This window comes from Brachycentrus maculatus, unplaced genomic scaffold (assembly GCF_059751285.1).
Source record: "Brachycentrus maculatus isolate JH-2025_06_01 unplaced genomic scaffold, ASM5975128v1 h1tg000349l, whole genome shotgun sequence".
NCBI lineage: Eukaryota > Metazoa > Arthropoda > Insecta > Trichoptera > Brachycentridae > Brachycentrus > Brachycentrus maculatus.
In genome coordinates, this window is record NW_028281098.1 from 437,448 (window position 1) to 458,834 (window position 21,387).

Genomic DNA, 21,387 nt, shown 5'->3' on the forward strand with positions numbered 1-21,387 from the left:
ATATATATATATATATATATATATATATATATATATATATATATATATATATATATATATATATATATATATATATATATATATATATATATATATATATATATGGTTTGAGCATGTGAATCAAATGATTGAACAAAGAATAGTAAAAATAATTATGAGGCGCATGTGATGACAGCCGAAGTCAAATAGATGCGTTTTTGTGCACCCATTTGACAGCCGTAGTCAAGTAGATGCGTTTTTGAGCACCAATTTGACGACCGAAGTCAAATAGATGCGTTTTCGAGCACCAATTTGACGGCTGAAGTCAAATATATGCGTTTTGAGCGCTAATTTGACGGCCGAAGTCAAATAGATGCGTTTTCGAGCACCAATTTGACGGCCGAAGTCAAATACATGCGTTTTTCAGCGCCAATTTGACGACCGAAGTCACATAGATGCGTTTTTGAGCACCAATTTGACGGCCGAAGTCAAATAGATGCGTTTTTGAGCACCAATTTGACTGCCCATGGGCATGACATGTCAAATAGATGCGTTTTTGGGCGCCAATTTGACAACCAAAGTCAAGTTGATAAGTTATGAGAGCTTATTTGACAGTCGAAGTCAAACGGAACTATACTAAGGTATAAGTTTTCTACTGACATTTACAGGAAATTGAATAAGAACTACTTATGTACATAGTTTTTTCCACATTAATTTTATTTGACCGGCGACCGGGTTTCGTCGTAACCGACCAGTCTGATGATGTCGGTTACTAAAAAAACTACATAGTTCTTATTTTTTTTATATAAACTATGGTAATTTAGCTAATCTTATGGTATTCATTTTAATAATAATATGTTACGCGTACACCGTGACTTTATCTATATGCTAGTTCGTAGTTGAAGGCTCCGGCGGAAATGAGCTGTCAGATTCCTTAATCTTGCATTATTTATAGTTGAACAAAACAAACATATGTCGGGTGCTTACTTAAACAAATTACTGATAATTAATCAAACACATGCCACCTAAATTCCTTTCATACAGTGCTATGCGCACAGGTATTTTATAACGAGCACATCTTTATTTGCTTTAATAATATGTCTTGAATATAAACACACACACACACACATACATATATTATATATGTTCATATATATATATATATATATAATATATATATATATATATATATATATATATATATATATATATATATATATATATATATATATATATATATATATATATGTATATATATATATATATATATATATATATATATATATATATATATATATATATATATATATATATATATATAACTTATTATTTATTAACTATGTTTGTTGGTAATATAATTAATTTTTTAAAGCATTTTATATTAAGGTTATCGTATTTAAAATAAACAAATGAGAAAATATAAAAAACAAAATAAGAAAATATGACTAAACATTAAGCTAGTAAGATGTGAAATAGTCAATAATTACGTTTTTTTAAAAAAATCACTTGATCATTTTCTCCTGTATGACGCCGATATTCATTTTGACCTCATGTTTTAAAAAAAATCTCCTAAAAAGGCCTTGCAGCTTTTATGTTAGTGTCCTGGCTGTTCCAACCATCATACATCACATAACACCGACATCTTTTCTTCTATGAATTTCCTTACTAATTGAGTGTGTTCCTTCGTCAGGACCGTCGCGCGGCCCGGCCGTCAGCCCCCCGGGCGCGGCCCCCGTGCGCCGCCAGCCGCTGGAGGGGCTCTCCCGCGCGCAGCTGGCCCGGGAGGCGCAGCTCGTGCTGCAGCAGGCCCAGAGGTCCACGTGCAGCTCCGGCCCGCCGCGCGGCCTGCCCGCCGACCGCTTCCACTCGCTACCAGCCAGGGGGTCAGTGCGACGCTCTATCCACAACCATATCTGTCTTTGGACGTTGAAATGCGTCATATTAACCTAGCCTGGGAGATCGAAATCCACCGAAATACGTATGGACGTACATGTACGACCATACCAAACTTTCCTCGAAGGAGTATGGCCGTACATGTGTGGCAGATACATTCTCCTGAGGAGTTTTACGCGGTTTCCTCCCAGCAATGAGCAAAGAGCAGATTCAAATAAAAACATATTTAATTAGCTAGAACAATTTATATCGAAACATGTTTAAAACATGATTTATGACAAAATTATCGATGTTTCGTTAAATCATGTTTACTAGTGTTTATTTTTTATTTATTTAAGAAAATACGTTGCTTATAGCATCGACTTTCATGTAAAATTATAAAAAGTAAAAAAAATAGCAAAAAAAACACTACCCAGATACAGCTTTGTCCGCAGAAACTCACTCGCCGATAGGTTAATATATGGATTTTAATTTGGATTTTAACTTTACTATTATAAAAGCTAGTTTTCTTAGCTAAATTTCCCCTTTTTAATTTTTATAATTTTAAACAGTCAAATGTTTCCAAATATCGTTTTTGATAAAAAGCACAGTCAGTCGGTCCCATTTAAAATGAAAAACCTGTAACAGCGGTCGCAAGTTTTGAGGTTCAGACTTTTGTAGTTAAGACAAATAATGACGACACACTCGATGACGTCACGAGTTGTTTGTTTTTCTTGCCATTGATATAGAATATAGATACTTTAATCCTATCATAATCATTTGTATCTCTCTTATTCAACATTGTTTTATTGATTTTTTAGACGTCGCCGTAACAGGCCCACCCTCGACATCAACTCTTCGGATCCTCCCAGGAGAAGGAGCGAGGAACTAGGTATCACGTCTCAGCTGCCGGCGGAAAACCTCAAGTCTTCGCTGACCAGGTCCGTCAGCGATGTGAGCGCCAAGAAGCCCAAGAAAAACTCACTCCTCAATCTCTTCAAGAAGACTGACAAGGAGGACCTCGGCTCGTCTCAACAGGCCAAGAAGACAGCTGTCAAGAGAAGCAAAAGCGACGTCAGCGACCTCAAGTCCAGCGTAGCTCAGAGACCTATCAGGAAAAGGACGGGAAGCGAGTCGGAAGAGTATCTTAACTCCGTGTTAGGCAAGAAGAGCCAGTTATCCCCGATTATCGAATCGCCTAGCGTCAATTTATCGGAAGACTATTTCAAGTCAAAAGCGTCTAAAGTCGAAAAGGTCGTTTTAGAACCGACACAGAAACCTCTTTCTACCGAGAACTCGAACAGGGCGGTCTCCTCTTCTCCGGAGCGCAAAGTCAACCCGGTCGAAAAGCCGCCGAGGATCAAAGAGCCCAAGCCCCCGGCTCGCCCCAAAAGAGCCAAGACTCTCACTGGAAACGACGAATCCTTTAGTCGAGCCAGGAAAACTATCGACACATTCGGCACCTTACCCAAATCGACGCAACGCAGAAAATTGCTAATAGATGAGATAGACACTAAAAACTTGAGCTCCAAAGATATCAAGAGATCTATCAAAGATACGATAGAGTCGTTGGAAAACGGCGTACAATCGGAGAAGCCCTCTGAGATGATCCACAGCAGTCAGAAGCCGCCCGAGAAATTACCGTTAACTAAAGGTCAAACCGTCGATACCATGATTAAGATCCTCAACAAAGATAAGTTCTCTCCTCCTCCGAAGGCGTCTCTCCTCGCTCCCGCCAGCGTCGCCGCTCACAACAACAACCAGCCATTTTCCTACACCAAGCCCAGCGTCAGTCCCGACCCCAACTTGTACATGAGGTCGCTCAGTCCCGAAAGAGTCCCCAGTCCCGTGAACAAAACCGTCCCAGAGAACGGGCCGGGCATCATTTACGCCCAAGTCGTCTGCGGCAACGGAGACAACTTCGGATCCAAACAGACCGTTCACACCACCGTGAATCCCGGAATTCGGCCGGGACATCATTCCGAAGAAGACGAAGGCCTAGGCTACGAGGAACACAGAATGCAGTCCTCTTATTCTCGCGATCGCACCGATTTCGCGTACAGCGGAAGAAAGATAGGCGACGATCCTTACAGGCACTTGGAAGATCTGATTGCCGAAACGGACAGCCCCATCACGCCGCGATTCAAGGACTTCGGGCAGCGATCGTTCTTGGACAAAGAACCCGACTACGCGAACGAATATCCTTTAGACGAGTCGCACGATCGGCGATTCGTCGACTACGAAAGGACTCGAGGCAGAGCCGACGGAATGGACGCCAGACTGAGGGGAAGCTCCACCGAGCGGGATTTCGAATTAGATAAAAAGAAAGCCGAGCTGAGTCACCGAAGAGATCTGTTGGAGTCCAGGTTGAACGCCAGGAAAAATCGAGACCAGATAAGTCCCGGTAATAACGCGGGCCCGAGGTACACTCCCGAGAAGGACTTCGACGTCGAGGATGCGAATCCCGTCGAAGCGACCAAACGGTACGTCTCCGAGATGACGAAATATTACAGAGATGACGGAAAGGTTAAATCCGGGTACACGGACGAGTACACTTTGAATACGAGCCGGGATACAGACGGGACTTTGAGTAAAACGGAGCACCGTTCCAAGTCTAAATTCAACCCGGAGACGTCTCTGTTCGAACCGGTCGCGGGCGAAGATATCGACCGAAGAGAGTTCATCGACCGGCGGTTGGCCGAAGAGCCCGCGGAGACCAAATACTTCTCGCCGCCGAAACCGGTGAGGTATTTCCCTCCGGAGCCCGAATACGAGCCCCCGAGTCTGGACTCTCAGGTCAGCGGGCCGAGGTACTCTCCCGACATCAAGAAGTACAAATCGAGATCTCCGCGCCGTCAGGGAACCAGTCAAGACGGACTGAACAGCCAGTCGAGGTACGTCAGCTCGAAGTACAAACAGGAAAAGTTCGCCCATGGCAGGGACCATTACGCCTCCAATCCGGAGATAGTCCAACGAGGCAAGAGTCATCCGGAAGATCAGTACGACCCCGACCGACCGGAGACTTACCACAACTCTCTGAGAAGAAACAAGCACTACGAGAGCGACAAGCATTTCCGGAGCCAAATCGACTATTCGGAGCAGACCAGCTCCAGATCCCTGAGGCAGCACGACTCCGAGGAGAGGAGAGACTTGGGCTACGGAGGAGAGACCTCCGGGCCGGAGTCTTCGAGGAGCAGATACGAAAACGACCGGGACCGCGACAACAAGTTCGCCGACTCCGGAATCGAGAACGACTACAGGAAGGACTCGAATGGAGACATTCACTCGAAAAGAGCCGTTTCGTCTTCCAGAGCCTTCGGGGCCGTAAGAAACGGAGATCCGAGGAACGATAGCGAAGACGAAGGCTTCGCATCCTCTCTTCTCATCGCCAGCGAAAGGCAGCACACCGAGGACAACCATTCCCCGCCCAAGTCGAGATACTCCTTGGACTACGACCGGGACAACTCGGAATACCGACAGGACAGGAGGAGGACGACGTCCCGGCGGGAGGAGTTTGTTCACCGAGAGAGAAGCATCGATGACGGCAGCTTCTACGACCCGCGGATCGACAAATTTGAAGAGCGGAAAAGTGCTGCTGACAAGCTGGACTCTAAGCCCCCGAAGGCTTCCAAGAAAATAAGCGGTTTAGAGAAGGTAAGAACAAAAAACAACCATTCTTTAAAGTAATATTACATAAATAATAACAAAATTTTAATTCGACTGTTGTAATGATTGGGTATTTAATGAAGTCAGTCTTCAAAACACACCCGAGTAGACAGTGGAAGCTTATCATTATATTTTTTCATAGTAATATATATTGTAGCTAAAGGTAAAAATCTAAAGTGAGGATAATTGGCGGCCTCCATTAGTGTAGTGGTAACCATGTTTGGCCATCATGCTGAAGGTCCCTGGTTTGATTCCCAGGCAGGTCATAATTTTATCAATTGTCACGCATTATTATCGATTGTTGCGCGGATAATATGATGGATAATCCTGAAATTATCCGGAACATTGGTCTGTATGTTCCCGATAGTTACCTAAGACAGCGCCGACACAGATTGTTTCACATTCCTATATACAACCTGCCGATCGATGGTTATACCTGTAGTAAGAGCTACCGCTATGATGAACAATATCTCATTGGATATTGATCTGTTCCATGTGTCTTAAGGAGTTTTCCGAAGCGGGATTCTTCTACACCTTTAGCAATAGTTCTTGCATATATTTTAATGTATACAATTTTTTTTTTTTATAGTTTGTATGTATGTATTAATTGAAATAAATAAATTGAATTGAATTGAAATTGAATAATAAATTTCACATTAAATGTCACATTTCGCTTCCATATAACAGCACACTCCAGACTAGAGTTTTGATTAAGGTTCTTACAATTTGTGTTTCTCAATTCCCATATTTAGGCCATCACTAGATAAGCACATTTAGAAATAGGTAGATATTTGAAGAGCTACGGTTATACGACTCGTGCTTATATGGGGATTTTTCCGTGGTGTTCAGGTGAAGCAGCTCTTCTCCCGTGACTCTTCGAAGAAGAGCAAGAAGGTGAAGGAGAGTGAGAGTGCGGCTGCTGCGAGAGAGAGAGAGAACGCGGAGGACTTGAGGAGGAGGTACACGGAGTACCGGGGACCCAGCCGCAGCAGCAGGAGAGATGCAGATCTGGCATACCACTCCGTGAGGATTCCTTTATATATAACCTGTCTTTAACTCTTATCACTCTGTAGGCCAGACATTCTGGCCCGTATGATTCTATGTTCTGTATGTTCCCGATAGTTACCTAAGACAGCGTCGGCGTAGATTATTCACATTCCTATACACAGGACCAACCTGCCGATGGTTATGCCTGTAGGAAGAGCTACCGCTATGTTGAACAATATCACATTGGATATTGATCTTTTCCATGTGTCTGAAGGAGTTTTCCGAAGCGGGATTCTTCTACACATTTAACAAGAGTCTTCTTGCTTACTTTTTAATTTGTTTTTTTAATGTATACGCCTTAAATGTTTGTTTGTTATGTATATATTAATTATTGAATAAATTGAATTGAATTGAATTCTAGTAGGCAGCTCCGTGGGCCACAATGCCTGGCCCGGCGCAGGTATAACTTTAATCACTGATTTCTCCATCACCCAAGTATATTCTACCAAAAAATATTTCAGATAAATACAGTTAATCTTAATTAACATGGTCATACGAATTGCCAGACAGAGTGTCTCAAAATTAGGGACCCAAAATATTTATTTTAATGGTAGAAAAACGTCGCATTTTTTTTTGATCAGAGTAGCTGATCAGTTATGAGAAAAAATGGTAAGAGTGGAAAGGGTTCATACTTCTTTTTACTTCTTGTTTCCTTCAGCCTTCTTCTTGTGTCCAGTATTGAACAAAGGCCTCCCTCTTGGACTTCCACACTTGTCTGTTGAACGTGACTCTCTTCCATTGCAGGCCCACCACTTTCCTAATGTCATCGAACCATCTTGTCTGGGGCCTACCCACGCTTCTGCGTCCTGTTCTAGACCTGCAGTCAAGCACCTTCTTCGTCCATCTATCTTCAGACACACGTTCCACATGACCTGCCCAGTTCCACTTTAGTTCCGCGATTCTTTGATCCTGTTATCATGTTACCTTCGTCTTTTCCCTTATCCAAACATTAGTTTTTCGGAACTAGGACAATTATATCTTTATAAAATTAATTAACTTTGTTTTCACCACTTTTTTTACTAATACAATTTAACCTACCGGTTTTGACAATACCTTGTCATCATCAGGGTTGATTTTAAATCAAAAACATTAAAACACTCTCTCCATAAAAACCCTAAAATCCTATTAATGAAAAAGTGGTGAAAACAAAGTTAATTAATTTCATTAAGATTTTATAAAATGTGCCACAAAGTATCTGCGGAAAACTTTCAAGAAAAGGACAATTATACTTAACCCTTCACTGCATGACTTTTTTTTGCATGACTGCATGACTGCATTGACAGTTTGTTTTCGAGAGACAAGTGAAGTTATTATTTTGGCGTTCATAGCGCGTCTTTTGGCTAAATTATGAACTATATACGTGAGTTATGAATGTATCTCATCAGTAACAACAAAGAATGGTTACTTTTATTTTTAAAGAACGTTTTAACACTAACTTTTGGGTATGTAACAAATTTGATACACTATGCAGTGAAGGGTTAAGTGACAGTCGATGTCAGGGGGACCTGACATGAATTCAATTGAACTAGAAGCTATTTTAAGTAGAAATATAATCTCAGCAATTTGACGACGTTTTTGCAGAGGCAGAAGGTGAACATTGTTAAAGAATATTTTGTTGTGCAGGATTTCGACTACAGCCAGAGACGCAGATTGGCGACTCCGCCCCCCAGCGCCATTCCCTCGGACAGGAAGATAAGCGGCGAGGCCCGGCGCGCCAGCAGTCGGGAGGCGCTGGAGAGGGAAGAGAGAGATGACAGGGCTCACAGGGCTCACGGGACACTCAGCAAGAGGACAGAGGCGGCCGGAAGCAGCGGCTGGTTCAAATCCCTGGACAGGCTGTCCCGGAAGAAGAAGGATAGCAAGGTACTAACAAGGGCATTTCATATTTTTATTTGATTATTTTTTTTTTATAAATATTTGTTTTATTATTTTTTTATTTATTTTATTTAATTTGGGTTAATAGCAACATATCGCTCACTCCTTTCAAGAACGTCATAGATCAAAAATCGTCAATTTTCAGTTGTGCATGCTTTCGGAATGCCCAGAAAAAGTACTATATCCCAGCAAAAGCGGCATATTTTTAACTTAATATTTACCCGCTACAGGGCAGAAAGTGTTGTTTTTGCATTTTGAATAAAAGGTATTGTTTAATTACTTTTTTAAATACACTAAATATTTTTCAAATGGAGAAAAAACCTTCAGGTTTTACCCAAAAAGATCTGTTGCACAGTAAAAAGTTCAATAAGTGGCTTGATATTTATTTTTAGTACATTGTATTATATATTTAAACTTCAAAAACGTTCTCCTGAAAAATCTTATTTTTTGATTTATGACGTTCTTCAAAGGAGTTAGCGATATGTAAAACAAAACATTAAAAGATATACATTAAACAAGCCAATTATAGCTAACCACAGGAACATAAAGATTATTAAAAAATATTTAGTGCAGATCTAGCAAATGAACACATATTTATGAGAGAAAATGTGCATGTGTGAACTGTGTAAGAGGGTATATATAATATACATATTATATTCAGACTCCCATAGAGGAAATATTCAACTAATTACATCTTATGATAGTCAAACTACCAGCTTGCTAATACGAATGCACTGTAATCTGAACAATCAAAATGTTTCAACAATAAGTCCAGATTGTGTGTATATTTTATAGTGTTTACAGTCTGTCAGTCTTTAATGAAACTATATTACAGTTGGATTATTTAAAGTTCCGATAAAAGAAATCAACAAATCAGTTATTGATGCAATGAATTATAACACATTGTTGCCGGGCGGTTCTCTCATCAACCCTGACCCTAATTAGTACATTAATTAGGGTCGTATACTAATCACAAGTAACCGCAAACCCTATTCCCATCTGTACAATGTTGCGTACTTCTGTTTATGTTGCGTACTAAATTTCTACCTATGTTGCGAAACGGGGTACTTCTAGAAAATTTGGTGACGGATTTACAAACTTGTATTTATTTAGATTGGCAGTGACAGGTATATTGAAAGCTTTTAAATGTAAATTCACAGTAAAATCGGGATACAATTTTATATTGTTTCACATTTTCAATAAATTTTGCAACTTAGTTAAAAAAAAATATTGCTTTGCAAGAGCAGATCTGTCAGGAAGCCTAGATGCTTCTGTATCAGATCTGGGCATGCGGCGGGGCAGCTTTCAATGTACAGTGTTGCGTATCTCGCGCCCTACCAAAAGTAAGCAAATAGAAAATGCTTAAAAGCGTCTCCCGCTCTCTACCAACAGTGTGTTGGCAGAGAGAGGCTTTAAACATTTCCTGCAATGTGTCAATCTGACATTTAATGGTGTCATTTGTTACTTTCAGATGGAGAAAGATAGTGTTTTAACAACGACTGAAGAGGAATCAAATATATCCCCGAAAAGATACACATCGGGATCCAAGGCTCCAACCAAAAACCTGCGTTTCTTTGGCGACACGGACCAAGAATCTACCGGAAGCGGCTCAAAGACAAACACCCTGAGAAAGAGATCCCAAGAAACTAACGGAAAATCAACTCTAACGAGATCAGGAAAGGTTTTGTCGAGTTCCGTACACGCTCTGGACAGATCCGTCAAGCCTGACAGCAAGTACAAGAGTTCTTCTTTGACTAATCTGCAAAACGGGAATCCCACATTCGATTCTCGCCAGAACCTTCTCGCCAATAGCTACAGCAGGGAAAAGTACAATAATAACCGCAGAGACTTGCACAACATCTCTGAAATCCACAGCAACTCGGAGGACGAGGGCCACTTTAAAGACAGAGATGATGGGGCTCTGAAGAAGCCACCGATGAGTCCTTACAGAGAGAAACGAAGGTCTCGGAGCCACAGCGGATCGAAGACCAGCAAGAGCACCACTTTGAAGAATGGGTACGGCGGAAGTCGGGGTGATCTGATCGATGACAGAAACACTTCGGAGATCCATTCCAGCAAACACGATGTCAGGGGAAGCAGACAAGAGCTGACGGGCAGCAGAACAGATATAAGGTAAGAATAAATACTACTCAAGTACTCAGCAGCAAAACGTTATATGATAGATGTTTGAATGGTGATATGAAGAAAAAATGCAAGGCATAAGCATTATTGATAAAATTAAAAAAGGTACGTTGAGATTGGTTTGGACATGTCGCTCACTCCTTTCAAAAACGTCATAAATCAAAAAACTTGATTTTTCTGGAGAACGTTTTTAAAGTTTAAAAATATAATACAATTTTTTTAGGTAAAACCTGAAGCTTTTTTCTCCATTTGAAAAATATTTAGTAAATTTAAATAAATAATTAAACAATACTTTTTCTTCAAAATGCAAAAACAACACTTTCTGCCCTGTTGCGGATAAATATTAAGTTAAAAATATGCCGCTTTTGCTGGGATATAGTACATTTTCTGGGCATTCCGAAAACATGCACAACTGAAAATTGTCAATTTTTGATTTATGACTTTCTTGAAAGGAGTGAGCGATTTATTCTTAACACATTGTTTGAATACTTATAGGACCAGGAGGCGCAGAGCTCCTCAAGCCGGGAGTCCAGCCGGCAGCAGCACGGAAGGAGAGTCTAGTCTACAGTCACAGAGGAGCGTTGTCTACCTGCATGCTCCCACTGGTAAAAACAATCAATACATTATGAATAATTATTATGTTGTCTGAATAATTATTATTATATATATGTCCGCCTCCGTAGTGTAATGGTCAGCACGCTCTGCTACCGTTCTGGAGGTCCCGGGTTCGATTCCCGGGGGGGGTCAAATAAATGTAAGTGTTTTTTTCACTGTAATATTTATTCAATATTAACCTGGACTGGTACCTGAAGCGGAGGGCTGATCACCTTTCCTTCATGTGTAAACGATCAAGATAACACTGCGTTTATATGAGGCAGTGCCCTATGCACCATTGGGGTACGTATAAGGGTTTTATTATTCTTATTATTATATTATATATAAGAGCCAAGGTGATCAATCACGGCTTGAATAAGTATAAAAGAGTCATAAATGGATAATTAACAAAACTGTATCTGGGGGTTTAGTTTTTTTTTTGTAATTTTATATCAATCAATAATATAACCAACATATTTTCTTAGAAAAAAAAATATTTACACACTGAAATGTTTAATCATGTTGATTTATATCAAAATTATTGATGTTTTATTCCATGTGTTTTCTTTGATAGCGTCATTACGATGACGTCACATAACTTTGTTTTAAGGTAAATGTTATGGGTAAAACAGAACAATTATCTGAAGTGTGGTATTAGCCTTTGAATACAACCACAGATGGCAGTATAAGTGCCATTTTAGAGATAAATGAAACCGGGTTTTAGTCACAAGCGCGGATGTTCATGTAAGTCCATACTCCTATAAGGAAAATTTTCTTTGGACGACCATACAGTACAGCAATACTCTTAGACAGGTTAAGTTAAACTATATTTGTTTTGAATATTGAAACCATTAACTTTTGGATCATATTGATATATTATTTTGAGAAATAAAAGACTTTGTTTTTTGATGCTCTCACATTTTTATTAACAACCAATTAGTTTCGGCAACAACCTGTTGCCCTCACAGGGTTTAATTTATGACTTAACATATATATATATATATATATATATATATATATATATATATATATATATATATATATATATATATATATATATATATATATATATATCTCCTTAAAATACCCCCACCCCTATCCTTATCAAAACCCAACAACTTGCACACTGTTTCTTTTTATATATATATATATATATATATATATATATATATATATATATATATATGTTTAGTCATAAATTAAACCCTGAAGAGGGCAACAGGTTGTTGCCTAAACTAGTTAGTTAATAAAAATGTGAGTGGATCAAAAAACTAAGTCTTTTATTTCTCAAAATAATATATAAACGATATATTTTGACTATTTTGGGTATTGTTGCAGTTGGTGATATTCCCGTTACTGGGCGAGTGTCTCGCGGAAGGTCGAGGGACGACGTGTCTTCGATCAACTCTTCGAGGCTCCAACCTCAGACAAAAACAGTGTCCCGATCGTTCTCAGTCCTCGCGCCGTGGAAACCGAGGTTCTACAGGGAAGGATACGACATCAACTACTCCCAAAACCAGCAATCTACTCTCAAAAGATCAGACAAGGCGGCGCCGAAACAACCAGTTAAGAAAGAGTCAGGGTTTCTTTTCGGTAAGGGCAAATCGGCCTCTACAAAGAATCTGAGCAGTTCGAAGTACGACGCCCGCCCGAGTGAAGAAAGATCCGTGCAAACCCGATCAGGAACTTCCACACTATCCAGAAGACCTAACACAAATGTCCGGGCTGCAAACTCCAATGGCACGTCAACCTTACGAAAGTCCGACGGGAAATTAAGATCAGCACACGACAGCAGCAAGGAGAACATAAGTCACAACATCGGGACACTGTCTAAGAGCAAAAACGATCTCCGCTCCAGAGAGTACAAGAAGAGCTTGTCCAACGATGTCCTCGAAAGAGATTCACCGCAAAAGGGCATGAAGAGAACTTCGGTAGAGAGAGAAAGACTATCTCGTTCTATTTCGATGCCCAAGGACCCAAACAAATCAGCCGGCTGGTTTAAAATAACGAAAAAGAGTAAAAAGACAGAGAGCACTAACAGACTTTATTAAAAAATTTAATCTACGCTACAAATCGATGTATTTAAGTGTAAATTTGTAAATCGTTTACAAAATTTACGATAAATTATTTCTAAATCAGAATTGGAATGTAAAAAATTTGTAATCTTCTCAGTCAACATGCACAATGATATAATAATTATTGGGACTGATTAAAAAATCAGAATTTCAATAGATCTAGGGGAAAAAGTCATCATCAAATGGTCCGTAATAACCTTTCACCCGTAGCATACGTCACTAATTCAATTTAAAACATGAATACTGTCTTCTATTTTGTGTTGTATGTCATTGTTGAAAAAGGTTGTGTTAGTGTTCTGTATTTAGAGAATTTTGGATAACAGGAACAATGCACCGCGAAAAATTCCAAAATTCTCTGTTAACATTTAAAAAAATAAAAAAATCAGACACAGGACTTTTCACCCTACGGATGATATATCAATATTAAAGGTGTCTTAACTGAGAGCATCTTTTGTCTTTATATGAAGAGAGATGGACGTCTGACTATTCCAGGGCTTAAGTGATCACTTTATTTACTTGTGTAACATTCCCATTCCGCTTTTGAATATCAATCAAATTGAATATTTAAAACTATATATGAACGAATTATGAAAGAATCTCACCTGTATGTTCAATGGATCATTCTCATGATGTGTTGGCTAATAAATTAATATGAAAAATCACAAGACTATCGGTACTATTCGTATTGGAATCTGTAGAGAAGTAAGGGAGATATGAAGGTTTAAACTTTACATATTTGAATCAAACGAAAAACGGATACCGCTATACGTTATCAAATTTAACGTCATCAGGTGTATTATGGGGCGTATCCCTTTATGTATCTGCTTTATAGAGCTGTAATAGTAGTAGCGTGGATTTGTTTCTGTGACGTCATTCTTTACCAACTTACGAAAACAACGTTTTTACGAAGGCAAATTTCGCAAATGGAAATGATGAATGAAAATATTGATAACATAAATCGGCTGTTATAAACATTTCACAAGTCTTACACAATCCTTTATAGGTTGAGTATTTTATATTAGATATTCCTCCCGAGTGATAATACTCTATTGGAGAAAGCTATAAATTTCACATATTCTTAACTGATGGCAGCACCATCTTTCAATATTCCACATCCACCAAAATTTTCACCAATATACCAAACGCATCTCACAACAGCTTATTTATACATATATTTATTACTTTAAAAATGATCGCATTATTGGTGTTCAGTAAAATTACTTAATTTGCCAAGTGATCACTCAAGCCAGCCAGGTCGTAAGCCCTGGAACCCTCAGACTTCCATCTTCCCTTCGTATAAAAACAATAGACACTAACTCAGTAAAGACACCTATAAATTATATCTCTTGAATATACTTTCATATAAATTCTGACCGTGTTTAAAGTATTTGAGTCAATTGTACATTTTAGACTTACGATACCTACCGTGTTGACAATTGTATATTGATATTTTACATTGAAAAATTATCAATCAAAACTTCATGTTTATAATATATATTAGTCTTTAATTTTTTATGTATGTTCGTATCTAGTAACAAAGCCATATTAAATATTATTGACAAAATAATATAAATGCAAATTTATCTAATAATTATGAAATAATAACCAAGTGCCTTCAATAAACTTATATTTTATTTTTTGCTATATTTTTTGTGTTTTATATATATATATATATATATATATATATATATATATATATATATATATATATATATATATATATATATATATATATATATATATATATATATATATATATATATATATATATATATATATATATATATATATATATATATATATATATTAGTATTTTATTTTTATTACTATTTTTCTTAAGTTTATATTCTTTCAAACATTTTCATGTGATGAAGATGTCAGTTTTCGACTGTTAAAATAAAACTTAAATTTAAGTCATTATACATTTACCATAATTGTTTTTAAATTTATTTAATTTTAATATTTTAAAACAAATTCACCAATTGTTGAATTCTAATTTTTATTTTCAAAATTCATTTGAAATGAAACGATTTAAAATAAAACGTTTTATGTATTCATATTTAAGAAACTAGCAGAGAAAAAACAGCAAAATGATTTGGATTTACAGTGTCAAAGATCTGATTTGATATGTGTTACATAGGAGACATATTACAGTAATCTGAAGATGAAAGTAATATGTTTCTCTAAACTTACATTTAAGACATATTACAGTAATCTAAAGATTAAAGTAATCTTTCTAAACTCACATTTAAGACATATTACAGTAATTTCAAGATTAAAGTAATCTCTCTAAACTTGCAGTTAAGACATATTACAGTAATATCAAGATTAAAGTAATCTCTCTAAACTTGCAGTTAAGACATATTACAGTAATATCAAGATTAAAGTAATCTCTCTAAACTTGCAGTTAAGACATATTACAGTAATATCAAGATTAAAGTAATCTCTCTAAACTTGCAGTTAAGACATATTACAGTAATATCAATCTTGATTTAATCTTAAAGTAATCTCTCTAAACTTGCAGTTAAGACATATTACAGTAATATCAAGATTAAAGTAATCTCTTTAAACTTGCAGTTAAGACATATTACAGTAATATCAAGATTAAAGTAATCTCTCTAAACTTGCAGTTAAGACATATTACAGTAATATCAAGATTAAAGTAATCTCTCTAAACTTGCAGTTAAGAGATATTACAGTGATCTCCCTTAACTCAATTTTTTGTATTTGCAAATACATTTATTGTTTATTGGCGAATGTTACACTATTCTTTTTCAGTCGTTTTGTTACATACAACAATTATCTCTCTTCATTTTTTAAATATGATACAATTTGTTTTCTAAAAATTATTTTGAGTCAAACTCCTGTTGGTATTGGAGCCATTTCTCAAAGCTTTTCTTTAATATTGAAAATACAACGAAAATGCATTGATTGAATTTAATTAAAGGCATCAAAAAAAGTAATTTATTTAATTATAATGACTAGTTTCGTTTATACTTAGACCTGAAGATAGAAGCATAGCTTCCGAAACTAGTCGTTATAATTCAATAAATATAACTCAAGTGTTTGTCTTTGGCAATTTAATCAAGTGTTACCACAATGTGGGTGCCGAAACAATAAATAAAATAACAAGGTGTTGAAATGTGTGTGGCAAAATTAAGTATACTCAAACATGGTGTCTTTTTGACAGCTGATTTTTAATTATTGACCATTTTTATCAACGAGAATTTCATATAAACAATACAAACACACTTACAATTTTGTTGTCATTGCTTTACTTAGAACATATTCAAGGATATATTTTTTTTACCTTGTAAACATAACTATTTCTTGAAATCAATTGCGAAACGTGTTAAGATGTGTTCTGCATCATGATCAAACACAATATTACTTTTTATAATGATGCTGAATGCATCGAAACACGTTTCCCATGTCTTCTTGGCACCACCATCCATCTTTCATTTAAAATCAACAACGCCATGTTTCCATTGCTTTTAAGTGTTGGAGAAGAATTAAATTATATATAATTTATATTTGAAGCAATAACTTTGCGATTTTCCATTTTATAATTAAAATAACTTTGTTTTAAAATTACTATAAATATTTTATTACAACTTAATTATTATTACGGGGCTCGGGTATAGGTAATAATAACTCATAATTAGGATGCAATCGGTTTATTCAACAGGTGGCCATGACAGTACAATGAAAAGTGTGTGCAGTCTCCCCTACATCCATCTCATAAGGGATTTAACGTAAACATTCCCTGCGTACGCCCCGCCCTGCCCCTAGCAGGCGCACAAGGTCATAGTTGCTACAAATATTGCGCCGTAACATTATAATGTCTTCCGGTTTTAAAGCCAACCGCTTCTTTTTCAAGACTGATTAATACTAAAACACTATCTACTTAACAATTTTTTTTGGCCGTTAGGTAAAAGAGCTTGGGTAGATCTCAGTTGGATTTTTTGCGTTGATTAGCAGTTACAGCCAAAAGGGATCAGGGATGATGAGTTTTTTGATGAAAAGTTTAGTATTAATCAGTCTTGAAAAAGAAGCGGTTAGCTTTGAAACCGGTAGACATTATAATTAATAATAAAAAAATAATAAAACCTTTATCCGCACCCCAATGGTGCATAGGGCACTGCGTCATATAATCGCGGTGTTATCTTGATCGTTTACACATGAAGGAAAGGTGATCAGCCTTCCGCTTCAGGTACCAGTCCAGGGTAATATTGAATAAATATTACAGTGAAAAACTCACTAATATTTATTTGACCCCCCTGGGAATCGAACCCGGGACCTCCAGAACGGTAGCTGAGCGTGCTGACCATTACACTACGGAGGCGGACAAAATTAAGTGATAATAAAATATTTCTTGTGATTTTAAAACAAAGTTAATTTTAATTAATTAAATTATACTTTTGATGTTAGCGGAAGGCTTTGTGAATTGGCACCATTACGTTTTAAGCTTATTACGGTGCTATACTAAGATATGTCAAAGACATTTGTTTTAAGGACTTTTGTAAATATGTTTTTCCTGACATTGTGTATTAAAACTGTAACATTTGAAATACTTTTATAAAAATAAATGAATAATTAATAACACAATGACGCATTTTATTATTGCATACCTACAACATTTAGAGTGTGTCCAAATACTTGTTCACAAAATCTGGATTATCTCCAATTACAGGAGTTATTTTCGTATTATTTTTTGACATTTCATCAAAGATGAAGAAGAATATGGAAGTTTGGGCATTTACGGGGCTGACGACCGTCATAGGCTAAATAAAAAGCTTATTTTAAAACTCACCAATAGATGTCTCTAGTGGAGTTTTAGTGATGCAAGAATTCTTGCATCACTAAAACTCCACTAGAGACATCTATTGGTGAGTTTTAAAATAAGCTTTTTATTTAGCCTATGACGGTCGTCAGCCCCGTAAATGCCCAAACTTCCATATTCTTCTTCATCTTTGATGAAATGTCAATGTTTCAAAATTGGTTCACATATATATATATAGAACTTCCAAGAAGTTTAGTGGTGCGGTTGATAATAATGGGTAGAATTGGCGAATGTTACACGTGTGTAAAGTGATCACGTAAACCAGCCTATGACGGTCGTCAGACCCGAAAATGCCCAGACTTCCATATTCTTCTTCATCTTTGATGAGATGTCAAAAAATAATATTGTACACCAATGTCAAGTGAGTAGTCCACTTGCAAACCACGTTATGTAGAAAAATTAAGTTTTTTAGCCAATGGTGGCAGCCAGTAGAGTATTATCTTCTACCGATTTGAGGTTTTTTGAGAGATTTTAGAAAGTGAACTGTGGATCGGCATTGCGGTTTTGCCAGAGTATTGATTTTTCTATTCCATTTCATTCCTAACTTAACGAGTTTTGGCAGATTAAAATGGACGTTATTATAGTTAAATATGGACGTTATTATTTTTAATTTTCTACCGATTGGAGTCATTTTCTAAAAATTTCATTAATTGATTCGGCAGTCACTTTGTGGTAAAATCTATCGGTTTTTAATAAATGTTTTACTTAGTAAATACCACTATTTCTGTAAATATACACAACTCAATATTTGGCCATTAACTTATCACGCTGCTGGGAGAAATAGTGGTATTTACTAAGTAAAACATTAATTAAAAAAAATTCTAAAAAACTTAATTTTTGAACATAATGTGGTTTGCAAATGGACTATTCAAGTGTCCGCCTCTATAGTGTAGTGGTCAGCAAACTTGGCTACAATACAAGAGGTCCCAGGTTCGATTCCCAAGGGGAATCAAACAAATAAAGGTGATTTTTCACTCAAATATTTATTCAATATTACCCCGGACTGGTCCCATAAGCGGAGAGCTGATCACCTTTCCTTCATGTTTAACGATTAAGATAACATTGCAGTGCCCTATGCACCATCGGGTGTGGATAAGGGTTTGAAGAAGAATGATTAATGTGACACGTGTATAGCAGTGGCGGTCGGTGACTTTTTGTAGAAGGGATGCTGGACATCAAATGTTTATACTCGTACTTACTACGTACTAGATATCAAATATGCACATCTAGACGCCATCTCCATAAATCCATAAATTAATAATTACATATAAAAAACATGATCAATTCATTTTTATTTATTTAAATTATGAAGTAAATCGCAGGTTGATAATATTCAATAACAATTTGACTTCAGTATTCAAGCTCAAAAGCAGCAAACTGTCAAAGCAATGCGCACTAAGAACAATCCAATAGAGTATGTGATTCTGTTCATAATACAAATTGGTATTAAAGACGTTTTTTGTATGTTGGATGCTGTCTAATGACTAATATATTAATATATCGTATACAGTTGATATGGATGTTGGCTTGCGGATCTCAGTGCACATGCGCGGAAAGAACGTAGGTTCTGGCACTGTGCATGCGGTTTACACATCGCTTCCAGACCAAGTATTGCTTGCGTACGGGCGTTTTACCCATTTCACAGTATTTGAGAATGTATGTGTATTTAGACTCGCCCGCGATCTTTGTATCGTGTCGTTTGTTGCGGGTACGCTGAGACGGGACGATATATGCACAATGTTTTATAATAATAATATTTGTATAATCTGGAAAGCGGCATTTTTGTACAAAAATCACATTAAGGTCGCTGTAGAAATACCAAAATATTTAAATTGCAGTATTGCTGTTTAAGGATAGAAGTCCAAATCTTTTTACTCTAAAATGCAAGGGATGCGGAGCATCCACAGCATGTATGGACGGACCGCGCTTGGTGTATAGAGGTAATCACTTAAAGCAGCCTGTGATAGGTCGAAGAGGACCGTGAATATAGAAGAGGCGAAGAATGATTGCAAAGACGATTCAATGGCGTTCTATTCTCTCTGCTTACCTCTGCGGGAAAGCGGCGTGATTAGTTAGTTGGTTTATTTAATAAAAAAAAAACAAAATTTTACCAAAAATATAGAAATATTTTATTAACAAAAATTATACAAATTTATCTTAAAAAATAGATTATTCATTTAGTAAATCAAAATTGAATAAAAATTATAATATTTAAAACTAATACATAAAAGTCAATCATTATAAATGGATACAAAATGTAGTTTACATATTGCACTTCTGGTTAAAGACTGTTACAAATCAAAAAATTACATTTCTATGTGAATGGATTTAAAAGTACACATATTGCATTCCTTAAAAATAACTATATACATAAATAAAAGCGTTTATTTGTTCAAAATCTTAAATCTCCTTAAGTTATTATTGAATCAACCATTGGATTGCTGCGAAATTTCGACACAAATTTTTTGAGATCTCAATTTAAAATAAAAATTTTAACAAATAATTTTTTATTACAACAAAGATTTTATAATCAAATTTTTACATCATCCAAAAATATTATTCACAGCCTTTATATTATATTTGAATACATATACAGTGAAACCTCTATTAATAATTTTTAAAGGAACCTATTGAAATAAACAATGAATGCGGGATTAAGAAGTCAACACACAAGGAGATACGATAGAGTGAATATACCCAATATGCATAACCCTTGGTAGGTTAAAATTCTTAGGAGAATATAAATTTTATGGTTGGGACTGACCGGAGCCATTTCGCCGTAACGTAACACGTTACAAAGCGAGCATTCATATAGTCAGTACAGCGAGCCGAGCGCTCCATCCATTGTTTCAGATGCTCGCCGCGAGCGATGTTACGACGTTGCGTTACGACGCAATGCTCCGGTCAGTCCCTACCTTTAATAATAATAGAACCCTTATCCGCACCCCAATGGTGCATAGGGCACTGTGTCATATAAACGCAGTGTTATCTTGATCGTTTACACATGAAGGAAAGGTGATCAGCCCTCCGCTTCAGGTACTAGTCCATGGTAATTTTGAATAAATATTACAGTGAAAAAATCACTTATATTTATTTTACCCCCCTTGGGAATCAAACCCGGGACCTCCAGAATGGTAGCCGCGCGTGCTGAGCATTACACTACGGAGGCGGACAACTTACCCCTACCTTTAGATGTGGACAAATGTATTTATTTAAAAAAAATACAAAACTATAAAGAACAAAAAAAATATTAAAATTGATTGCATTGTAAATAATCTGTGATCGACATTTGTT

At 36.7% G+C, this 21,387-nt stretch overlaps 1 protein-coding gene across 1 annotated transcript in view; it reads left to right on the plus strand.

The window, feature by feature from the left end:
• LOC148303765 (uncharacterized) overlaps positions 1-14,873 on the plus strand; it is a 107,240-nt gene extending 92,367 nt beyond the window's left edge. The window contains exons 5-11 of the mRNA XM_088269381.1: positions 1,670-1,862; positions 2,673-5,505; positions 6,367-6,540; positions 8,188-8,427; positions 9,911-10,572; positions 11,077-11,186; positions 12,514-14,873. Coding sequence (XP_088125507.1) covers positions 1,670-1,862; positions 2,673-5,505; positions 6,367-6,540; positions 8,188-8,427; positions 9,911-10,572; positions 11,077-11,186; positions 12,514-13,226 — 4,925 coding nt within the window. The 3' untranslated portion in view covers positions 13,227-14,873. The remainder of the gene's footprint in view (positions 1-1,669; positions 1,863-2,672; positions 5,506-6,366; positions 6,541-8,187; positions 8,428-9,910; positions 10,573-11,076; positions 11,187-12,513) is intronic.
• Positions 14,874-21,387: the final 6,514 nt, after the last annotated feature.